This window comes from Erpetoichthys calabaricus, chromosome 8, assembly GCF_900747795.2.
Source record: "Erpetoichthys calabaricus chromosome 8, fErpCal1.3, whole genome shotgun sequence".
NCBI lineage: Eukaryota > Metazoa > Chordata > Cladistia > Polypteriformes > Polypteridae > Erpetoichthys > Erpetoichthys calabaricus.
The window spans coordinates 411,553-434,052 of NC_041401.2; the positions used below are offsets into that span (position 1 = coordinate 411,553).

The window sequence follows — 22,500 nt, forward strand, 5'->3', positions numbered from 1 at the left end:
TTAAGAATGATGTTAGAAATAATGAGAAAGTCAGTCAGTCTGTCAGTCAGTCTGTCAGTTATCATCCAGCTCGCAGTGTGGAGTCCAATTCCAGAAATGACTTATCAGAAGGCCAGCTTTTCTTTACATGTAATTTGGATGTTAAAAGTCTTCCAGTGATGTACTTTTCATTTTCATTCTTGGTTTTCCATAACTGAAGCACAAGCCTACTGTGGTTGGAGTCCTTAAGGTGTTAAATATTTGAATCTTTTTATAGCAACACAATGCATCTTGTAGCCCATCTGTTGACTGGCGATGCTAAGCGGTTTATTTCTTCTCAGTTCCTGGGGACTTCAGTGCCCCTTTAGTTAACCCTGAGTTGTGTGCCATCCAGTGCACTGGTTATCAACGTATGTAACCTTACAGAAAATCAGCAGCAGAGTCCAAATGTCCTGGGCAGCCGTTAGACTCAGCAGTCGGGTGTCCTTCAACGTCCAGATGAAGTGGTGCCACTCCATCCAAGGGCCACCTCGAAATGCCAGAATGGGTCCCTTTGTATCCCAAACTGTGACTCCATCAGAAATGAAGCAGCACTCGCCCTCTAGCCGATGTCGTCACTGAACGTCGGTTTCTCTTTCTCCGCAGTCTCCCAGAACGCCTACCAAAGGTGGCCATGCAGTGGATGCCAGCGCATGTGAAACACACCTGGTGGCTCACCTTCTTCAAAGACCTTCGCAAACCAAGGCTGCCTATGCTGACCGATGGCGATCGCTTGGCGCCCAGTGCACGATGTCCGAGTAAAGTAGCCGAGCCTACAGAATTAAGTCGTAACGCCTCCTCTCTGGCCTGAGGTCACAGGTGTTAATATTGACAGCAGCAGGATGGGACTTCAGGCACTCTGTTAGGGTCCGAAAGGGAAGGTACGGCCACCTTAGGAGCCTGCTGTGACAAAAGAGGAACTTAAGGGTGTCACGTTTTGGGAAACTTTCATGGAATAGAAGAATAGAAAAGACATTTGGCTAAACAATGAGACGAGTTAAATTTAACAGACGCACAGCAGAACTCTTTAGGGGTCGTAGGTCGTTTATTGTTGAGCCACTGGAGGACGGCTGTGTGTGGAAGGTCAAGTTGGACGATGGAGACGCCTGCACGGTGAAGGTCCTTGGTGGGTGACACGAGTGGTCAACGCTGAAGACGACCTGCGTAGGGCTGAAGGGGCGCAAATCACAAAGTTAGGGTTTAAAGATATTTTATTGTAGAGTTACATGATATCTTCACCAATAGAAATGGCTCAAGAGGACCCCCCCCACCCCGTCAGCAGCTCCGAGGTATCCAATCGGATAAAGAAAACGTTTGAATTACATAAAAGTACCATTTGGGTACAGAAGCGGTCACTTGACTGGACGTCACTAAAGTCCTCGGTTTTGGTGACACTTCTGTCCGTGTCTGTTCTCCTTTGTAAAATCCCTTTTGAATTTACAAGCCTGCGGGGGTCCCCAGATGGCAGGAGGTCCGGTGGCCATGAAGAGCAGTGTGCAGGTCGTCACCTCGCCTCGGCCCACCTCGGGGTTTTTCTTCTTCGATAGGCTGCTGCCCCTTGTAGTCGCATTAACAGAGCCAGCGAAGAAGCACATCAGGTGGTCTATGGCACCTAAGCTGGAAATCGAGGGCGTGACTGAGATGAGCGCACCCGTCTGGCAGCGGGTTAGGCCTGGGGGTCTGCACCTCAGTTCTCGTTCAGATGGATGGTAGACAAAGCTACTGTACTTACAGCACTGGCACAGCTGGCATGGAAGGAGGAGGTCACATTTAAATCTCCCCCAAGATCACAGAAAGCCTTGAGACCTCCTCAGGGCGCGCCGTCCACTCCGCTAGTGTCCCGTTTACGGGCGCGTAGGCTGCCATGAGGATTTGGGTTTGCAAACAAATGGAGATTCCATCCATCCATTATCCAACCCGCTATATCGTAACTACAGGGTCACGGGGGTCTGCAGGAGCCAATCCCAGCCAGCACAGGGCGCAAGGCAGGAAACAAAGCCCGGGCAGGGCACCAGCCCACCGCAGGGCACACACATGCCAAGCACACACACGGGACAATTTAGGATCGCCAACACACCTGACCTGCATGTCTTTGGGCTGTGAGAGGACCCGGGAAGCGAACCCAGACGGGGGTCTCCTTACTGCGCCACCCTAAATGGAGCTTAAAGCACAAATATTGTACCAGAGAAGTGTGGCACCGGAAGGGGCACACGCTCACTTTGGGTCCGTGGATCGAGGGGTTTCTGCTTTGTCTTCGCTTCTAGTAACACAACAGTGGTGACAAATTAAAAGTGGCAGCCAACATTTAATTGGTATTAAAGTGTAAATCAGTACACAAAAGATGAACGACTCTTTTTTGGTATAAAACACTGACGAGAACCCCGAATGGAGACATGCAGCCATGCAACCCCCTGTGGAAGAGTCCGTTGTGCCATGCAGCGACACAAGTCGTGTAGAAAAGGGGAACGGAGGAATTGTGCTTGTAGCCCCGGAGCGGGTGGGATGTGATGTGTGTAGACAGACGTCCGGGGCAGCAGCCGGGCACACTCGAGTCAGAGACTGGGGCGCAGCAAAGGCAAATGCCACGTCCCCCTGCCCACTCAGGACAGTCTGCTTTACTCATCTAGTTCATGTTCACCAGAGGCTTCTCCTCTCTGCCCTGCCAGCTGCCCTTGTCACCTTGTGGCTTGCCCTTGTCTTTGCTCAGTCGTAACCTCCTCGTGCCCTGACTGCCACTGCTGGTGCCACTCTCACTGCTGCTCAAGTGCAGGTCCTCCTTGCTCTGAGGGACACTCTGCAGGAACATCTTCTCTCGCTCCAGTTTGCGACCAGGATGATGTTCGTTCATGTCCAGCCCCGAGTCCAGGCTCGTGTCATTACTGTCACCAGGCTTCCGCTTTTTCTGCAGGTCGATGAATGAGTGGCGCACTTGTGCCACTGGCTTTCCTTCCAGAGAGACGAACCAGGCACGGGGGTGCGGAGAAGGCTTGCCCTTGGAGAGCTCCATCAGCGTCTGTTCCGAGATGCCCTGCAGTTCACTGCAAAACGGGCCCATGGCCACGGCTTCGTTGAGCGTCCCTGGCACGGACACCGACTCCAGCAGGCTGCTGTACCTGCCCCAGCTGCCGGGATTGCAGGCGGAGCCTTGTGGCCCCTCAAGGACCTGCTGTGCCTCACCGCTTGGGAGGTGAGGGAGCCCCGGCATTTTGGGAAGCGTCTGTGTGTAGTTGTCTTTGCTGGAGGACTGCATCCCTTTGTTGTACACAACTTGGGCCTTCCTGGGCAACGTGGCAGACTTGCAGCCAGCCAGCTGCTCCGAGGCGCCAAAGAGCTCTGGGGCTGGCAGGATGGCGACCGGCTGGTTGTAGAGGTGTGCCAGTCCGTAGACCGCCTCGCTCAGAGTCAGGTGCACCTCTTTGTGCTCATCCGCCTGCTGGGCTCTTGCTGTGGCTTGGGAAGGACAACGCCTTCCGTCCTCTGCACGGTGTTCCTGGGAAGGTCGCTTCTCCTCCATCTTGCCGTTAGTGGAGGTTGTCTGGTCCTTCTTCAAGGTGTCCGCTTTAGACGCCTTTAGTTTCCTTCCTCGGGGGGCACAGACTGAGCCTCTGGAAGAAAGAGAAAGAAAGAGCAATGAAAGACAGGTCTGAAACACACGGCCACACGATGGACAGTGCAGCAGGACCACCGGACAGCCAAACGGGAAACAGCGATCCGTTAGAAGTCGACACGACGTTAAGAAAGGAGCACTCACTGGCAGTAGCAAAAGAGCAAGGCAAAAAAGCCGATGACGATAAGCACAGTCCCAGCCAGGATTGCCATGAGCAGGTGCGTGTGATACAAAGCAAAGTCCGCCATCGAGGAGCGGCCAAAGGAACCTGTAGACACAGAAATGGCAAAAATATTATTAAGAGTGCTGGGGCTCACCGGTTAGCCAACGTCTGGATGGCACCTCTAACCTGGCAGCCAACAACATACTGTACAGGTAGGCGCTGCCCACCACTCTCCTAAACTAAGTAAAGCTGCTTTGGGAATGGAGGCGTGACTGCTAATATTATTCTTATTTAGGTGGCAGACAAGTAACAGAAGACAAACTACCTGGTGACAAGATTTGGGGCGCTCTTGAGTGGTCTTAACGTGCAAATAGAAAGGCCACGCAGCATCGTTGTAAAAACGGGGGTCTTAACTGAAAGAGTCATCAGAGTGGGCGACATGCCCACTTCCCACCTCAGTACCAAACCCGACTTGCGTACTTCGTTACATAATCCCCTGGCATTTCCTCCACTTGACCACTGGGCACTCACCTGCCTTATCACACCCCCTGACTGGTAAGAATCAGAACAGTCGAGACGCCAACAGGCCATTCTGCCCAACCAAGCTCGCCAGGCCACTTGTCTTGAATGTTTTTGTGTGAAATCCGTCGCACTTGTTTGGGTGTTTCATTCCTCCTTAGATTATGGATCTGTCTCGTTTAAAATTGTCCGACAAGCGGACGTTGCACTCGAGCTCCAGCCTCACAAGTGTGCACCACATGAACATCATCATTCTGGACCAAAACCTTTAAATGCCTCTCTGACAGCCGTGGTGTCCCAACGACTCCTAACCCACTGACAGCTGTGTGTGGGGCTTCAAGTGGAGAAGGACAAACAAACTGTCATGGCCGTTACTCCACTATTGGCATGTAGACTGGAAGTCACCTCCAGGGTCTGTGCAGAACTTGATGGACACCTGGCAGGACTTGATGGGTCGATAACGTTATAGAATAAGCTGAATGTCCATTGGATTCTCTTCCCTCCTCTTAAAGTTGGACTCTCTCTGTTGGCCGAGCTCTCTTTCTCATGGCTGAGGGTTGATTTGACTTGAACTTAGTTTGGTCGGCTTGGACTGGCTTGTGTGGAATGTTACTCGCGTTTAATGAACTCAACAAAATGTTAAAAAAGACTATGGGCCTGTTATTCGTTTGGCGACAGGTAGCTTGATTTGAATTGTATAAATATATTAGGCCCACTTTTCACCCCATTTCTGTTTATTACGCTCACCGCCGGTTTGGCGGCTCGGTGGGGAAGTGGTAGCGCTGCTGTCTCACAGTTAGGAGACCTGAGGACCTGGGTTCGCTTCCCAGGTTCTCCCTGCATGGAGTTTGCATGTTCTCCCCGTGTCTGCGTGGGTTTCCTTCCACAGTCCAAAGACATGCAGGTTAGGTGGATTGGTGATTCTAAATTGGCCCTAGTGTGTGCTTGGTGTGTGGGTGTGTGTCCTGTGGTGGGCTGGCACCCTGCCCGGGATTGGTTCCTGCCTTGTGCCCTGTGTTGGCTGGGATTGGCTCCAGCAGACCCCCGTGACCCTGTGTTTGGTTTCAGCGGGTTGGAAAATGGATGGATATTTTCATTTTCTGTCCTTGTTATGTGGAACCTCAGGGGCCGGGGCCACCTAATGCTGCAGCTGCTAAAACGTCTCCATCGACTTTGAGGTTCTCTTCCTGCTGTGTGTTTTTTACGTTTCATTCTGATTTGGGATTTCCTGCTTTAGACTCCCTGCTCACAAATTTATGTGCGGTTCTTGTTTCTGGACTGGATTTGTCCGCCTTCAGGCTTGCCATTTTCTTCCCTTTTTCCATATTTCCAACTTTCCTTTCTGTTTTGTAAAAAATTATGAATTCTCAATAAATCTTATTTAAGAAACTTTGTTTTATTTTCATGGCCCAGATGTTTTTTTCCTGTCTTCTTCTCCCATTATGGGCCTGTGCAGGCCGTAAGCCTGCATCTTGAGTTTGGAGCTTGGCTGCATAAAGTGTTGAGGCCTCCCACATTGGTGCAGACCTGTGCTGGGCTGCACGTCTGGATTTTGTCATCTTTTTTTTTTTAAGTTGTGACATCCAGAGGGGTCCCCTACATATTGCAATGGAAGTTCTTGCTGCCACCTGTCAGAATGAGGACTCACTGGTAGTGCCCCATTGCCCCTCTCCTGTCTTTACCCTGAGGCACGCTGTGATGTCCGTTAGTGGTTAAGGTGAGGTGCGTTTCTATTTTCTAAAGGTCCAGTAAGCCTCTGCCACTCTTTTGGCTGCTTACATTTCCTGATCCAACCAGTCATAACCAGTCATATAGACTCATGCCATATAAGAATACATTTGAACATCTCTGAGAAAACGGAAAGGGGTAACAAGCAATAAGGAAGAAAATGTCAAAACAGAGCACAGGGGCAGAGTAAGTGCAGTAAGTCCTAACCAGCCATATGTTGTCATTACAACTATAGACGTCTAGAAGAAAAGCAGAGCAGGAGGCAGGAAGATGATTTGTGAAGAGAAAAGAAATTAAAAGGAGGTGCAAGCAGAAAATGTAATGAGAATGAGACGTGAACTGAAGGCAGAAACAGAAACTCCAGCAAAGAAGCAGGGAGATGAGCAACACTTCAAGTACCAGCCTAGCGTACCTGAAGTCCCAGGCAGAGGTGCAGCCATCCAGTAGCCCAGGTGTGGAGCCACGTAAGACCACACAAGGCCTTCCTCTTCCTGCCTGATGGTCCCCAGACCTCGGTTCAGCCAGCCACCTGCAGATAACAATAATAAGAAGAAGAAGAATTCATTTTATTTAGATGATATTACAGAGGCTCAGAGAGATCCCCCCAATGTGGTGTAATGAATAACGAGACTCACTTCACTAGTAAAGCCTGCAGAAGAAGAAGAGGACGTTTGTGCCCTTAGAGCTCTGCAGGCTGTCCCACAGCACAAGTCTTCATTTAGGTGGCACTCCTCACCTGGGTACAGTGCATGGGTGACCCTCGATTACAAATACTTTCGATGTCTGTGCTCTCGCGCTGGCACCATAGTCTCTGTCGGGACACGTTTCCTGATGTTTCTTGTCACTTTTACTTACTTTGCAGCCTCCTCTGAGGTCATCAGAATGTATAAAGTGCGCCACTTTGACTCTGTGGCTTCTCAACGACTGATATCTCCTCTCCACAGAATTGTGGATCTTTGGTGTTGTCTCCCACCTCCTCCTCGTGCTTTAAGATTGTGAAATTACAACTGAGACACCTCTGGGTCCGTGGAGTCAGACCTCCACTTAACCAGCAAAGTCAGGTGCAGCGTTGTAGACAAGCTGACTGCACAGGGCACACGTCAGACCCCGAGCCCCCTAGACACGCAACGTAAGCTGCAGCTTTTATGCTCAGAGCTCACCGACAAAGGCAGAGTTTAAAAGAAAGATGGGCAGACTGATGAGATGGGGAGAAGCTCCAGTTACTCCAACACTAGAGGTTCGTGTCAAGTTCATCTTCATGGCATGTCTTCTGCAGGTGTCCTTCCTCGACAGCAGACCGATGCCATGTTACATTGGGAGTTAAATGGAAAACGTCCCGCTCGGTGACGTGAGGTCTGAGGTGTAAATCGTTCTTAGCTTACGTACCGGTTTTCATGTCAAAGGTCCAGGCTGGAATGGTATCTGCTGGCCCTAAGCGCGTGGTCTCTGGCAGTGGCAGCAGGATCTGAACTGGACCAGCCACTTTAACCTTCTTGCCGCCGGAGAGCAGATGCACACTGAGAGCTGCGATGGGCTTCAGCTCAAAGCTCTTGTAACCTAAAGCGACAAAAGCTCATAAAGTTAGACAAGCTCCGTAAAACCGAAACACTTTTTGAGTGCCGACCTCAGCTTCAACACTCCTGACTTGCCAAGGCTTCATTTTGTCGCCCAAAAGTCTCCCCATCTCAATTCCTAAAGACATCAGCTGTACTAAATGTAAGCCCTCCAGGTGTTTGGCCGTGCTGAAGGCCGTCTTCTCTCTAACATGGAGCACTGTGCTAACTCAAAGACTTCCTCAGCCAGCCCCCCTTGGTACCCTGAAGCCTCGACACCTGGCACACATTCAGCCTGGAGCAGTTCATGTCGTTATCTTTAGTCCGGCATTGCGTGCCGAGCAGCCTGCCACATAAAAAGCACATACAGAGTAAACAAACAACCAATGCCAAATGAGTGTCTTAACATTTTATACTGCACACTTAACACGCAGCGACCCCAAAGCCTCGCCACCGGGCCCCCTTTTAGCTCTCATGTGGCTCTGCAGCTCTCCCTCTGTCTGTCGAGTTTCATTCCTTTTCTATTATCTGTGGCAGCGTTACATTAAATAAAGGTAAGCACACTGACCTGATTTATGACTGAGCACCCCCATGGTGTATGGGAAGCAGTCCCTTTCTATGGGCAGCTGGGCCTGCGTCAGGTAAGCAGTCACACTGGACATGTTTGCCCGGTCTGGCAGCTTCAGCAAGCCTTTCGCGAACTGGACACTAGGCTGCGATCTGCCATCTGGAGAGACATACACATGCTCATGGAGTGGTTTAAGCATACAATGTATTGGTGAACGCTGTTGTGATTGCCACGCTAAACAGACAAGATGCCAGGGCAGATGTGAGCCACTGAATGGCCACTTCATTACAGGGAGGCAGAGGACTGAAGAGACAACGGACACTGATGCAGGGTAACAGGCTGAGCGGAGCGGAATGCACGCTAGCAGAAGGTGCCCAGTGGGCAATGTGATGAAGAGCCACTTTATAATAAATGTAGAAAAGGACATACCTGATAATTTTCCAGTAATTAGCACAGAATCTTCAAACAGCCAGATGTTGCCTTGGCTTTGAGGGTGCAATGAGAGCGTCACAGACGAGAAGACTACAAAAGACACAAGAGCAGAGCTGGTGAGCAAATGGATGGACATGTGGGACCCCACGTACTGCAGGGACCCCACATACTGCAGGCACCCCAAGTACTGCAGGCACCCCACCTACCCTATTCCCAGACTGCACTGCTTTGGTCCAAAGCTGCCATCAACTACAAGTCCGCTCTTGTTGTTAAAAGGATGTGTGGAGGGAGGACTCTAAATCACGAGGTCACCAGCTCTCTGAGCAGCCAGCCCAAAGTCATTTGAGCTGCAGACATGTAACTCGCTGTGATGGACTCTTACCTGGTAAGTAAGTCACTTTGGCTTTGATGGACTCTTACCTGGTAAGTCACTTTGGGTCACATGCACAGATGTAAATAAACTCACACATCAGAAACGCCACATTGCAGTGTAATGAGAGGCGCTGGGGATCACAGCAGTTAACTGCACCTCAATACTCGACTCCTCTCACTTCTTTGTAAATGTTTAGTCCAAACAGCCTCGTCAGCACAGGCTCTGCCAGGTGCAAATGGTGCCAAGCTGACTGGCCAGCTGTAACTGGCCACTATTGTATTTATACCTGCCTGCCAGTTAAGAAAGAACGCTGAGCACCTTAATAAGAACGACCTTAAATGAACAGACAATGCGGAAAATGACAGCAGCCATCTGTCTGATTTTGACATCGAAATAAAACCCACTCTCTTTGCAATGTCTGACATTACAGACTGTCTACTGAAGTGAAAAGAGCTGCCACCCTGACATGCTGGATTGTGTGCCCCCAATGAAGCCACTTTTTCAACAAAGTTGTGTCTATGGGACAGTCAAGAGGACAATAATAGAAAAGGCCACTAGATGTCAGTGCCACACGGCCTTCTAGAAGATGCTCTAAGCCCCTCCCCCCACTTGGAGGCGGCTCCTCAAACACAGCAAACCTCCGTCCAATGATTGGCTTCGATCTCGGCTGCTTCTGCCATATTGCCTTCCTATTGGCCCACGCTGTTGCTATGAGGATGTCCATCGTATGGTGGAGTCTGTCAGTAATGAGGACAATAGCTCAGCACTGATGAAATAACAAAGTACAGAGCAGTCTAGCAAGCCAAATGAAAAGCTTCCTCAGATACTCGGGGTGGTCCCTAAGTGTGGACTGCAGCCAGCAGGTGCAGGTCAGAGCTCCTAATCTGATCTTCATGAAGAGCACAGGTCAGAGTTCGTGGGAAGGCAGCGTCCGTGACGACTGAGTGCTGTCCACAGCTTTGGCCCTGCTGTACCCCCCAGATGCACGGCCACTTGCTTAGCCCCCCTTTACGTCCGAGTGCTTAGACAAACAAACATTTGAAACATCTTCTATGGTGACGACCATCCCAGCGTGCTTTATAGATAGAAATGTAGCCAAGGACCACAGGCAGGCAGGTTAAATGACTCACTCTGGGGCTGAGCTAACTGGTGACTCGGTGACTCTGTGACTCGATTCCAGTCCAGCCACTACACTGCTGGCATTGCTGCCCCACATTCCCAAACAAAACGGTGCCACAGTCTGAATTCTGAGCACAAACTGCCACAGGTCAGTGTGAGGACACGGCGGCCTACTTGGCAACCATTTAGCTCTTTGCTCATCCTTACAAAAGCACTGGTACAAATTCTGCTACCTGGTAGCACCAACGGTCACTCACTGGGCATTTTGCTGGTTTTCCAGGGTAGTGGCTTTAGCATAAAGCCATCCGTATGGGCGACAATGGTGAGAGGCAGCCCCAGTGAGTAGGGGACCTTCAGCACAATGGAGCCGTCGTCATCCGTAAAGCCCGAGTTGGTCTTTGAGTGGTTCACAAACACTTCAACAGCCGCCTGCCGCAAGTGCTGACGGCTCATCAGATCGTTGACTTGGACCCTCAGTGTGAAGGCTGAGCCTGTAAGAGAGGACACAAGAAGGAGGTCTGAGCTGGCAGTAATTAGTAATTAGAGCTTGAGCCGACTCTGCCCAACGTGGGCCAGGCGCAGGTTATTCTTATACTTCAGTATTCCTCCGAGTGACCTCCACCACTGCCAGTAAGATGAGACCTCAAGCTCAGCATGGCGTGAGGTCAGGAGTGGAGTCCATCGGGGAGCGTCACTCTCATTTCAACTTAACAGTCACATAGTAAGTAGTGAGGGCACAGTGAAAATATCTGGTAGGGTCAGGAAACAAATTGGGCCAAACACCTGAAAACAAAATGGACAAATGCTATTTGTAGATAACAAGAGCACAGATCAAAATGCAGGGGGCATGGCGGTGCAGCAGTTCACAACTCGGCGCCCGCTCACTGCCCCTTCACTCCTTGTAAGGGTGAGTGTTTCTCTATGGATGGCCCAGATGTTGCACGAGTCTAAAACAGTCTGTGATGGATGGTGCCGGGTAGGCTTTGGGACCCCATGACTATGAACTGAGTGAACTGGGTTTATGAATTTTACGTTACTCCAAGAATAAATAAACACAACTCTAAATAAATAAGACTTTAGTTACGAGGCTCCAAGCTGAGAGGTGATCTCCTCCAGCTGCTCCACTGATTTCGTAGGCTCATAGAATTTCAGGGCTGCTTTTGTTCATTTATTCTAATTAATCAACATGGAGGTGGCAGCTCAGGGCACAGGGCAGGACCCCAGCTCTAGAAGAGGTGCCAGTCAATCACAAATCAAACCTGCATAGCTACACACACAATCATTTCCTGTATATTTTAGAGGGCCCGTCATCCCAACCAGAAACATCTCTGGGGCCGAAGCCGTAGCTCACACTGCAAAAGGTTCAGAGATACAAGCAGAGAGAAGTCCAAAGCTGTGCAGCGCCCAGGGGCATTTCAAAGGTTGGCAGCTATCAAAGTCTTAGCCCTCCCTCTTCACGGTCTTCGATGTAAAACTGAAGAATGAGCAGTGGGGGTACATCCACCTCGGGGTTTTGTGCATGAGGTTAGCAATACATCAAAAGGAAGGGGACGGGGTCTGCCTTGTGGGTTTAGGGGTGGACTCCCCCTTGTGGTCTCACATATCTGAATCCAAAGAGTTGGGGGGGGGGGCACTACAAGAAGCCATGCAGATGTAAATATATTTCATACACAAGAGGAACGGTCACCTTCTCATTGTGACCAAAGCCATCAGTCTGGGCCTTAGAAAGAGGTCTCAGGTTGGCTCCTTGTGAGTTTGTCACTCTCCACTGACATGATGGCCACTGATCTGCACCTTGGTCCACTGTGAAGTCAGGTCGGTGCTGGGGTGACCCTCAGTTAGACTGACATGATGTCCCCTAAGGACTGTGGACCCCTTGGATATCAACTTAGACTGCAGTTTAGGTTTCTTCTCTGTCGTGAGCCTACATTGGCTGAATTTGTGGATATAGTAACATTTATTTATATTCTTACTCAAAAAAATTAAACAAGTCTGACATTTTTCAAGTCAAAGATATTTCTTTAAAACCATAGCATATATGAATTTACTGTACCACATGAAATGGACTCCTTTTTTCCTGGGTATCCGCGATGACTTCCTGCCAGTTTCTTGCTGGGATAATCAACTTCCTGTTGAGTGGTGGTTGGCAAACCCAATGGACTGCTGTTCTCGCACAAATCATCCAAACTGACATGTCATGCAATGAGTGGGGCACAACATGCCATCTAAAAGATGAAAAGCCATGCCAACATTTCTCAGCTCTCATGTCAATGCTATTTTGATAGCTGGCACCAGGTGTCATGCTGATTTATGAATGGAGCAATTTCATTTTCATTTCCTTTTGTTCTTTGTACGTGATTAGTGTTGCATCTGCAGACATCACCGACCAGCTATAGACAGCTTCACCTGCCAAAAGTGTTTAGTTAATTTAGAGTTGGTATGGAAAATACGCAAATTGGAGGACCGCATTAGGAATCTGATAGCGATTAGGCAAACCGAAAATTGGATCGACTCGGTTTGTTTAGAGAATTCGGCTACTTCTGATTCGGCTTCAGACTCTCCTGGTCCCACATAGTCAGTGCATGGCCGAAGTCAGCAGCACCAATTCAGCCACAGGCACTCAGGTCACCAATTCGGACCCAGAACAGATTCTCAGCACTCCGCAGCGCCTGTGGACATTGAGAATAAGAAAGTGCTCATAATTGGTGATTCCGTAGTGTGGAATGTTAAAATTCCAAACTGTGTTAAACCAGCAGTTCATGTTAAGTGCCTCGCAGGGGCCAAGATTTCTGACATAGGCTGCATTGGACCGTGTCGCCGACGATGAAGTATCTACCTTACTGCTGCATGTTGGCATTAATGATATTTATTTACAGCAATCTGAGGTATTAAAGAGGAACTTCATCTCTCTATGCACCAAAGCTAAAAGAAAATGTCGGAATTTAGTTGTATCTGACCCCTTACCAAGATTATATAGAGGGGATGTGATTTATAGCAGATTGCATTCCCTTCACTGCAGGCTAGAAACCTGGTGTGCAAATAAAAGCATAGCGTTTGTGAACAATTGGGATGATTTTTGGGAAAGGCCTGGATTTTTCAAAAGAGATGGTCTTTATCCTAACTGGAGACGATCTTATGTATTATCCCAAAATATGGCAGCAAAACTGCCTGGTTGACTGATTTAGAGCACCATCCAGGCCGCAGTCATGTGATCTTAAATCACAGGCTGTTGTTTATCCCACCTGTTACTATCCTGAAGCTGTTACCCATAATCCCTGTTGTGGGGCATCCAGTAAATTTAGTTTTGATACAAACCTTAAATTAATTGATAACCAAAAAATAAGGTGTATAATTAGACCAAGGGATAAAACCAGACCCTCCACCAGGGGCATCTGTAATAGAAATTTACTTCAAATTAAAATAAAAAATATATCAGCAGTTCAGAAAGAAGCATATAGTTTTAAATGCTGCTTATTCAACATTCGCTCTCTTGGCACTAAAGCTGTTTTGGTAAATGATATGATATTAAGTACAAAATCTGATCTGTGTCTTCTCACCGAAACCTGGCTTAGTAAATGTGACACTGTCCCCCTAGCTGAGGTGTCACCAGATGGATACTCGTTCCTTCATAAGTCTAGAGATTCAGGTCGAGGAGGAGGCCTTGGAATAATTCATTGTGACAAAATGCAAATCACTTCAAAAAATTTAGGTGACTTTACATCCTATGAGGCGTTCATTTTAAATATTATAACAGATTTCAACACAATTATAGCGCTAGTCTACAGACCACCAGGGCCGTATTCATTGTTCATGTCTGAATTTAGCAACCTTCTATCTGATTTGGCTATAAATTATGATCACGTAGTACTGATGGCAGATTTTAATGTACACATTGATGTGGAAACTGACACTTTTAGCAAATGTTTTACTTATTTATTAAATTCAGTAGGATTTTGTCAGATTGTCAAAGGTCCAACTCATAATCATAACCACACATTAGATTTAATTATAACTTACAAAGTTGAAATTCAAAATTTAAATATCACTCCATTAAATGAAGTTATTTCCGATCATTACTTAATTACATTTGATTTAGTCCTGCCCTTGTCAACACACTCCCAGATTAAAACAAAGACAGTGCGACATCTAGATTGTAATTCTGCTTCAGAAATTATAGATACTTTGAGTAAGTCGAGTGTAATTGTGGAAATTTTCCAAGAGTCTGCTTAGTTTTGATGGCTGCCTGTGTCTTTTTGACCTGCTTTTGCTGCTCCCTCTGTACATTTTCAGGAATGTTCAGATGACACACTTCACTCTTTTAGCTCTTTTGTTTCTCACTATTGCACATTATTGCACTGCCTAACTTTAATTATCACTCTGTTTATTCTCTCGTGCTTCATTTCACACATTCACTTGCCTGTTTCTTCTTCCAAATAAAGTCACATCTTTAGTGATGTCACCTGCCTATAATGTTAAAGTGTTTCATGTGAAATGACAACCTAAATACATTAAAGAGGACTTGCCAATGCTCATTCTGACCAAACACCACCAGCAGGGCCTGTCCTACTCTGCCAGGCCACGTTACTTGTACCTAACGTCATACAACAACAACAACATTTATTTATATAGCACATTTTCATACAAAAAGTAGCTCAAAGTGCTTTACATAATGAAGAAAAGAAAAATAAAAGACTAAATAAGAAATTAAAATAAGGCAACATTAGTTGACATAGAAAAGGAGTAAGGTCCGATGGCCAGGGTGGACAGAAAAAAAAAAAAAAAAAACTCCAGAAAGCTGGAGAAAAAAAATCAAATCTGTAGGGGTTCCAGGCCACGAGACCACCCAGTCCCCTCTGGGCATTCTACCTCACATAAATGAAATAGTCCTCTTTGTAGTTAGGGTTCTCACGGAACGACTGCGACTACGACTGCTGCAACAAGTAAACCAGGCTGCAGTGGCCCTCCTGCCTTGACATCCTAACCCTTTGAGTCTTTTTAGACCAGATGACCCTCCATAAGCAATGTCTGATGTTCTGTGCTAAGAAGGAACGCAACAGACGTATGTTTTATTGGCATGAAATACCATGTGAGTGTTGTGATGCAGCAGGACCAAATGGTATAAAGAGAGATGAGCAGGCCTCAGAATAAATGAACCTCTGACCAGGTCTTCACTGATCGCCCCAGGCAGCCAGACCCCAATCTCAAGAAGCTGCCATTTAGGGCTGCATAGGCCGAAGATGGGGCCCTGGTGTAAACAGTTCAAAAGTACTTTTAAATTTCCCAAAAACACATAAATACGCTTCAAGTGAGAAAAAAACTGTAAAAAACTCTGAGTTAAAGAACAAGGCCAACGAAGAATCTTTATGAATGAAAAATGTATTCACAAAAATCAAAAAAGGACAAACACAAAATCAGGATAAAAGGATTTGCTTAAAAAGGCAATCCAAAGCAAACAGAAATAAATCTGCTATCCAATACCCAGAATCCAAAAAACAAATCACAAATCCCAGAAAAATCAAAACAATACACACAACTACGAGCCTCAATGACACTCCGCTAGGACCATCTCCTCTATCTCAGTATGAAGGCAGCAACATCATGGTGGCCACAAAACACAAGGAACATATTCAGTCCACCTAAATACACAATACATACACACTACATCTCTCTATTATAAAAGAAAATCTTGAGACGAGACGAGACTAATGCCAAGAGATTTTTTCAAGTCCCGCCCTCCTCTCACCGTTTCCAGTTAACGGCCCACACCCTCTCACGGTCCTCTCACCTCTCATTGGTGTGAATGCTTTTGACAGACTCAGTTCCTGCTCTCTCAGCTCTTTATGAATTCTTACGTTTTCCTCACTTTACGTTCCCAATAAAATAAGACAAATTATGTCCAAAATTTATTTAAGAATTTCATCCTGAAGGGTGGGCGGCACGGTGGCGCAGTGGGTAGCGCTGCTGCCTCGCAGTTGGGTGATCTGGGGACCTGGGTTCGCTTCCCGGGTCCTCCCTGCGTGGAGTTTGCATGTTCTCCCCGTGTCTGCGTGGGTTTCCTCCCACAGTCCAAAGACATGCAGGTTAGGTGGATTGGCGATTCTAAATTGGCCCTAGTGTGTGCTTGGTGTGTGGTTGTGTTTGTGTGTGTCCTGCGGTGGGTTGGCACCCTGCCCGGGATTGGTTCCTGCCTTGTGCCCTGTGTTGGCTGGGATTGGCTCCAGCAGACCCACCGTGACCCTGTGTTCGGATTCAGCGGGTTGGAAAATGGATGGATGGATCCTGAAGGGTTATCAATAGAAGAAATGAGTACACGGACAATCCTAGCAAAGAGAAACAATGAAGTCCAACAAATAAATGCAAAAATTGTCAATGGGTTACACGGCTAATTGGTGAAATGCGTATCAACAGACTCTGCTGAAACAGTGGGTGGTGATGGTGAGGAAGATGAAAACATCAACTTACAATATCACAAAGGATATCTACAACTGTTAACACTGTTCAGCGCTGAATTACTGTTGACAGAAGGACGTATCATAATGTTATTACGGAATTTATATCTGAGTGATGGGCTATGCAATTGGACTAGATTAGTTGTATTCAAAATTGGGCAAACAATTCTGACATATAAAATATTAACTGCTGACAAGAAAGGTAACGAAGTCCATCTAACATGAGACACCAAAGGAGATCTTGATACGCCATTCGTATTCAAACGTTGACAGTTTCCCGTTAGAAGAACTTTTGCAAAGACAATTAACAAATCACAGGGACAAACATTCGAAAAAAGTCGGTTTATTTATTAGAGAGAAAGAAACGAAATTCACTCACGGCAGTTATACGTTGTGTTGTCATGATGAAAGTCCAAACACGGAATCAAAATTCAAAGCGATAGGCGAAGTGTTAATTCAAAAAATTGTTTTTACTGAAGTTTTACAGTAAAGGTGTAAGTTTAAACAGTATTTGTGTGTTAATTTCAAAGCCAAATAGAACAAAAAGGTATAAAACAACGAATACCTCTAACGCAACATGAAACATCACTTTCTTTCAATTTATTACATTTTACTATTTTTATTTTGGTTAATTACTCGCTGAAATGTAAAATAGTTAGTTCTATTATGCCGATGTAACAATTCACACGAAAATAACAATCTGTTTAAACTGGACATCCACTTCCCCATACGCCAGCAGCAGAACTGCGAAGGGTTGGCGAGCGAAGCAAGCAGGGGGCAGAGCCCACTAGTGATAACAAAATAAAAGTATTAACAAGAATTACAAGAAAACAAAAACACATTAAAAATAATCATTCATACACAACAGAAATAACAAGAAAACAAAAAATAAACCTAAGCAAGGCAGCAAACCCTGGCTGTAACCTAACGGTAAGTACGTATTGTGAAACTGGGGAGCAGAGTATGTGGAGGAAGCCTGGTGATCAGAGCAGATGTGCTCACGTCACAAAATCACCTCGCTGGTGACACAGGAGCAAGCTGCCATTTGAGGAAGTTGACGTGCGTCTTGTGAGCTCTACAGGATAACCAAAACCAGTTATGTATTTCTAAATCTAAATCGTTCATCTGCTAGCACAGGGGTGGGCAGATTCAGTCCTGGAGGGCCGCAGTGGCTGCAGGTTTTTGCTCCAACCCAATTGCTTAATAAGAAGCCCTTATTGCTCAAGTAACACTTCAGCTTCACTTTAATTGTCTCTCTCGTTAAGATTTTGAACCCTTATTGCTTATTTTAGTCTTAAACAGCTGTATTCTTGGTTTTTAATTGCTCCTAATTAGCAATACCATGCAAATGACAAAAGAGACCAGCATTTCTCCATTTAGCTTGTTTTCATTTACACCTGTGTGTATTTATCATGCACTATTTGGTTTAATTAAATACTTGGAAGGAAAGTGAAGAGAAAAAAGTGAAGCACTGAGAATTACTTGTCTGTTTTAGACTTCAAATCATTTGGATGATATCCTTAGAAAGGAAAATAAATCTAGGATATGAGAATGACCTGACATGGCAACGTTACAGCACTAGCAAGCCATGAAATTAAATAATTGACAAAGATTGGTTTCTAATTAAGCAACTGGGTTGGAACAAAAACCTGCAACCACTGCGGCCCTCCAGGACTGAATCTGCCCACCCCTGTGCTAGCAATAAGGTCAAACACGTATTTGCACTTCACTTCTTTCTTTTTTCTGGTCAGATAAAGCAAGTCTATCCTGTCTGAGTATCTTGCATTTAAGCTAAAGGCTAACGTATCCTGGTGGCTTGACAAACCACTTCTTCAGACTCTTCCATTTCACCTTCGGCTGATTCTTTCCTGATTATTACCCTCCTGCACTCAGACAAGAAGTTGTTATCTTAAAACAGCTGCAGGCCATTCTTTAAAAGGAGCAGCACCTTCTTGTAGTGACTGCTTTGGAAAAGTGCTTTACTGATCACATCAAGTAAGTGAAACAAAAGGGCACACTACACTTGACTCTTTAATATTCCTCCAGTGAAAGCCAGCCATCCGAAAGGGCATTTGCTGACACACAGCATTCCACCAGACGTCTTTACAATGTCAGCCCTGGCGAGTGATATGCCTAGCTTAGCTCAGGGTCACACACGAGGGTGCCAGCGAGGGAAATCTACTCCTTGACAGTGCCAGGCCTTTGCCACCAGAGGGCCACACTGGCCTAACAGCCTGCCCACAGGCACATCCTACAGCTGGCAAGTCCATTTTCCCTCAAAGTGCCCATAAATCAAATATTATAAGTCGCCTTGGATAAAGCCATCAGTAATGTAATAATAATAATAATAATAATAAGGAGCACCAAGTAGGATATGTACTGTATGAGCACCATGCTATAGCTCAGCTCCTCAGCTGGTGCCATGCCACATTAAATTAACTCTCATTTTCTTTGTTCTTTCACACTTACAACAAAGCCTGCCAATCCTATTTTTTGACAGTCTTGAAAGTCCCTAAAGTCAAACTGTCTGTCACGTTATCTGGTGATTTATTCTGTGTGTCTGTAGTTCTCTGTGTGAAGAAAATCTTTCTAAAATGTTTGTGAAATTTACCCTGAGCAATTTTCCACTTGTGCTCCCGTGTTCTTGTGGAACTCGTTTTAAAGTCACATCCTCTACTCTGCTGAAACACTTTGATCCTGCCACCTCTTCTCGTCTGTCTGCTCAAACTGGAGAGGTTCACCTCTTTTCTCCATATCTCCCAGTCCCTTAATCAGCCCCGTTGCTCTCCTCTGGTCTTTATTCAGTGCTGCTTTGTCTTTTTTGGTAACCAGGTGAGGCCTCGCCAGTGCATTACATACCGTAGATTAGGCCTAACGTCTCGTGACTCGCACTCTAAATGTCCTCCAAAGCAGGCTGTATCTGACAGAGCATGTGGCACAACTCCTGGTCTAGGCTGTGGTCTTGTCATATCTGGACTGAGGACCAGCATGTGTCACCAGGCCACTGCAGATGATTCAGAATGCAGCAGCATGTCTGGTGTTTAAGTGGTCTAAGGTCTCCTATGTACCTCACCTCTTCAGATCACCACGTTGGCTCCCTGTAGCAGAACATATTAACTTCAAAACCTCGAGGCTTGCCTACAGAGTAGTTAGTGGGTCAGCACCTGTACATATATGGAGACACTTTTGAGGTCCTCAGCTCCTTCTCACCCACTAAGGCCTGCTGATGAACAGTATCTGGTGGTGCCACTTCTATGTGACATCAAATCTCAGCTCTTTTCATGTGTAGCTCCTAGGTGGTGGAACAAGCTGCCCACCTCCATGCAACCTGCTGATTCCTCTCAATGTGTTTAAGACTCTCTTGTTTGGTGAATTTCTGTCTAACTTAGCTGTTAGGTTTTGTAACCTAGGAATTCTAACTCACTTGTAAATTATTCTGAGCTCTTCACTTGTTCACTTGACCCCATGTCCTGTAACCAGTATGGGTGGGAGGTTATTTTGGACCCTAGGTCAAGCTTATTAGTGACTCATGCGGCTGGGCTTTTCCCCCCGTTGTGACCTGCGCTCTTGGTGAATGCCTAATTCACCTTATTGGGGGTGCCAGCCCTGCCCGTAACATTGTCCCCCAGACTGAGGTCTCTTTGGATAAAAGCGTCTGCTAAGCAAATAAATGTTCATGTAAACATTGTGGCTTCTGTCTACTGTCTGGCTGTACATTTTAATGAGTCCACCATGATTCTCAGGCCCTTCTCATAAGTTGCATTTTCAGATCTAACTTTGCTACTTCCTTTCCAGTGACTTTTATTGTCCACAGATCTGCCCAAACCTGTGTGCCATCCAGGTCCCTCTGTGGTAATTGTTCTGCTGTTCGCTCCCTCGTCTGGCATCATCATCAAACTTGATCAGCACATCCTTTATATTCTTATCAAATCATTTGTACATTTGTATTAAACGTATCAGCAGACTCAACAATAACCCCTGAGGGACAGCACTTTTAACAGCACCCACATTTAGACACCCCCCTCTTCCCATAACCCTCTGTTGATGCCAGTTTGGTGCCCGTCTCCACACTGTGCCTTCAGCTCCCCCTTCTTCTCTCACCTTTCCTCTCAGTCTGGTGTTTATAAGCCTGCTGTTTCCCGTCATGCTCTCTTCTTTTATCATTAGCTCTTCTTGTTTACCTTCTCACTCTTTTTTTCTTTATTATTTGAACGTCGCTGTATTTTATTTGCTTGAGTCACACCGTAAAACACGAACTACAGGAGCCAATTCTGCGCACATCGTCAACAATACAAAATTCGAATCTGCGTTTTCCTCCCATGCCCATCTGCGCGACACCCGCGTGCCATCCTACCTGGGCCGCTCGCTGACGCCATTCTGCCGCCCGGCTGCTGCTGCTGCTGCTGCTCCACGACGACGATGCCTTGACTCCCGGGCTCGGCCCTGCCGCTCCCTGCCTTCCCGTACTCGACGACAAGCAGTAGCACCAGCAGCGGGGAGAAGGCAGGCAGGTGCGACATGGCGAAGCATAGCGAGGCATCCAGGAGATGCGGTCCTCCCGTCTGCCAGTCTGCAGCTCGAGGATGCGGCGTCATGGCAACAGGCGCGTAGACGGAGACTGACGGGCGCCCGCTGGCGTATCGCGCATGCTCCACACTGGCGGGAAAGGCGCCAGGTGACGTAACGCGCGTACTTTTTAACGGAGCCAGCGACCTCGATTTGAGCGGCAGACCGGCGTCGGTAGGGACACGCGGACTTCACGGGGTGTGAAAAAGGACGGAGACCCTGGAGCGCCGCAGAGGCTGCAGCTTTTCGTTTCAACTCACCATTAATTAGTTAATTGTGCTTTTCATTTGTAAGATTCAGGACGCTTCTCTGTTTCCATCTGAGATGCCAAGCAAGCAAGGAGATGACCAGCTAACTGGGGGCCCTCCACTCGGGTCCTTGAGGTCGCCGTTTTCACTCCAATCAGCCTCTTAGTCAGAAGCCACCTCTGGGACGTCTGAAGTTTATTTGTGCTCCATAATGACCTTCTTCTTTCTGAGAGCCCCTTTAGAGTGTCTGGTGCTCTTGAACAGACTGTTAGCTCTCAGACCTTCTCTCTTTTCTTTTCAAATGTTTTACTGAAGCTGAACTTGTCTGATAGACAAAGCGAACTCAGTGAAGTCTCTTGATTGTTGGGACAAAAGGAAAAAAAAATGAAGGGAATCTTAAAAATAAAATCAAAGGGAAACACGTGAGCTCTGTGAGCAAAACGAATTGGGGGGGCGATTTAAGAATTGAGCCCCCCACGGCAGCTGCCACACAGAAGGCGACCCGCTCTTACAACACGTTCAGCAGCACTGCGCCATACTTGGACTATATCTGGATGACACTTGAAGGCTCCTGAGCATCCTGGAATATCCAAATATCGACCACGGGGTCTCGTTTGTGATCCTTTACATTTATAGTCTTGGCAGACGCTTTTATCCAAAGTGACTTACAAAAGAGACCAACACAATCAAGTAACATTAGGCGAGGGCCTGTTTGTTCAGCAAGTGTAGCAGGACAAGTAACAAAAGTGAAAGATGTAATAATCCATACATTTACAATCAATAAACCAATGACACTTGAATAGCCAGGAATATAAAGGATCACAGCGCACCTCTTTTCAATTAGCCGGATGTTCACAGAACACAAGGGTCTTCAATCGCTCCTTGAATACATCGATGGAGTCAGCAGTCCAGATGGCGGTGGGCAGCCCGTTCCACCAACTCAGAACTACACAGGTTAAAGAGTCAGGATTGAGACTTGATGCCACGTAGAGATGGCATCACCAGACACTGTTCACTGGCAGACCTGAGTGGGCACCTCACCAGTGTCGCCATATACTCAGGTGCTGACCCAATGACTGCTCTGTAGGCCAGCATCAGGGATTTGAACTGAATGTGTGCTGCTACAGGGAGGCAGTGTAGCCACCTGTAGAGAGGAG

General features: G+C 46.9%; 1 protein-coding gene across 2 annotated transcripts; it reads right to left on the bottom strand.

Moving 5' to 3' along the window:
* Nucleotides 1-2,310: 2,310 nt before the first annotated feature.
* On the bottom strand, nucleotides 2,311-21,161 carry fam171b (family with sequence similarity 171 member B). 2 transcript variants are annotated; one of them, XM_028806050.2, is made up of 8 exons: nucleotides 20,884-21,161; nucleotides 10,338-10,571; nucleotides 8,586-8,678; nucleotides 8,157-8,315; nucleotides 7,422-7,592; nucleotides 6,448-6,564; nucleotides 3,770-3,893; nucleotides 2,311-3,623 (listed from the first exon to the last, which is right to left on the bottom strand). In XM_028806050.2, the coding sequence occupies exons 1-8, from the start codon at nucleotides 21,122-21,124 to the stop codon at nucleotides 2,642-2,644; spliced, it is 2,121 nt and encodes a 706-aa protein (XP_028661883.1). In that variant the 5' UTR covers nucleotides 21,125-21,161; the 3' UTR covers nucleotides 2,311-2,641. The 2 variants fall into 2 exon arrangements, with proteins under 2 accessions (XP_028661883.1, XP_028661884.1); XM_028806051.2 differs by lacking the exon at nucleotides 8,157-8,315.
* Between the last annotated feature and the right edge of the window lie 1,339 nt (nucleotides 21,162-22,500).

Excerpts from the sequence above, each read along its gene's own strand:
- fam171b (XM_028806050.2), bottom strand. The coding sequence starts at position 21,124 with ATGACGCCGCATCCTCGAGCTGCAGACTGGCAGACGGGAGGACCGCAT. Across the intron at positions 8,316-8,585 it reads AATTACTGGAAAATTATCAG|ATGGCAGATCGCAGCCTAGT; the intron begins GTATGTCCTTTT and ends ATGTCTCTCCAG. Across the intron at positions 7,593-8,156 it reads GGTGCTCAGTCATAAATCAG|GTTACAAGAGCTTTGAGCTG; the intron begins GTCAGTGTGCTT and ends TTGTCGCTTTAG.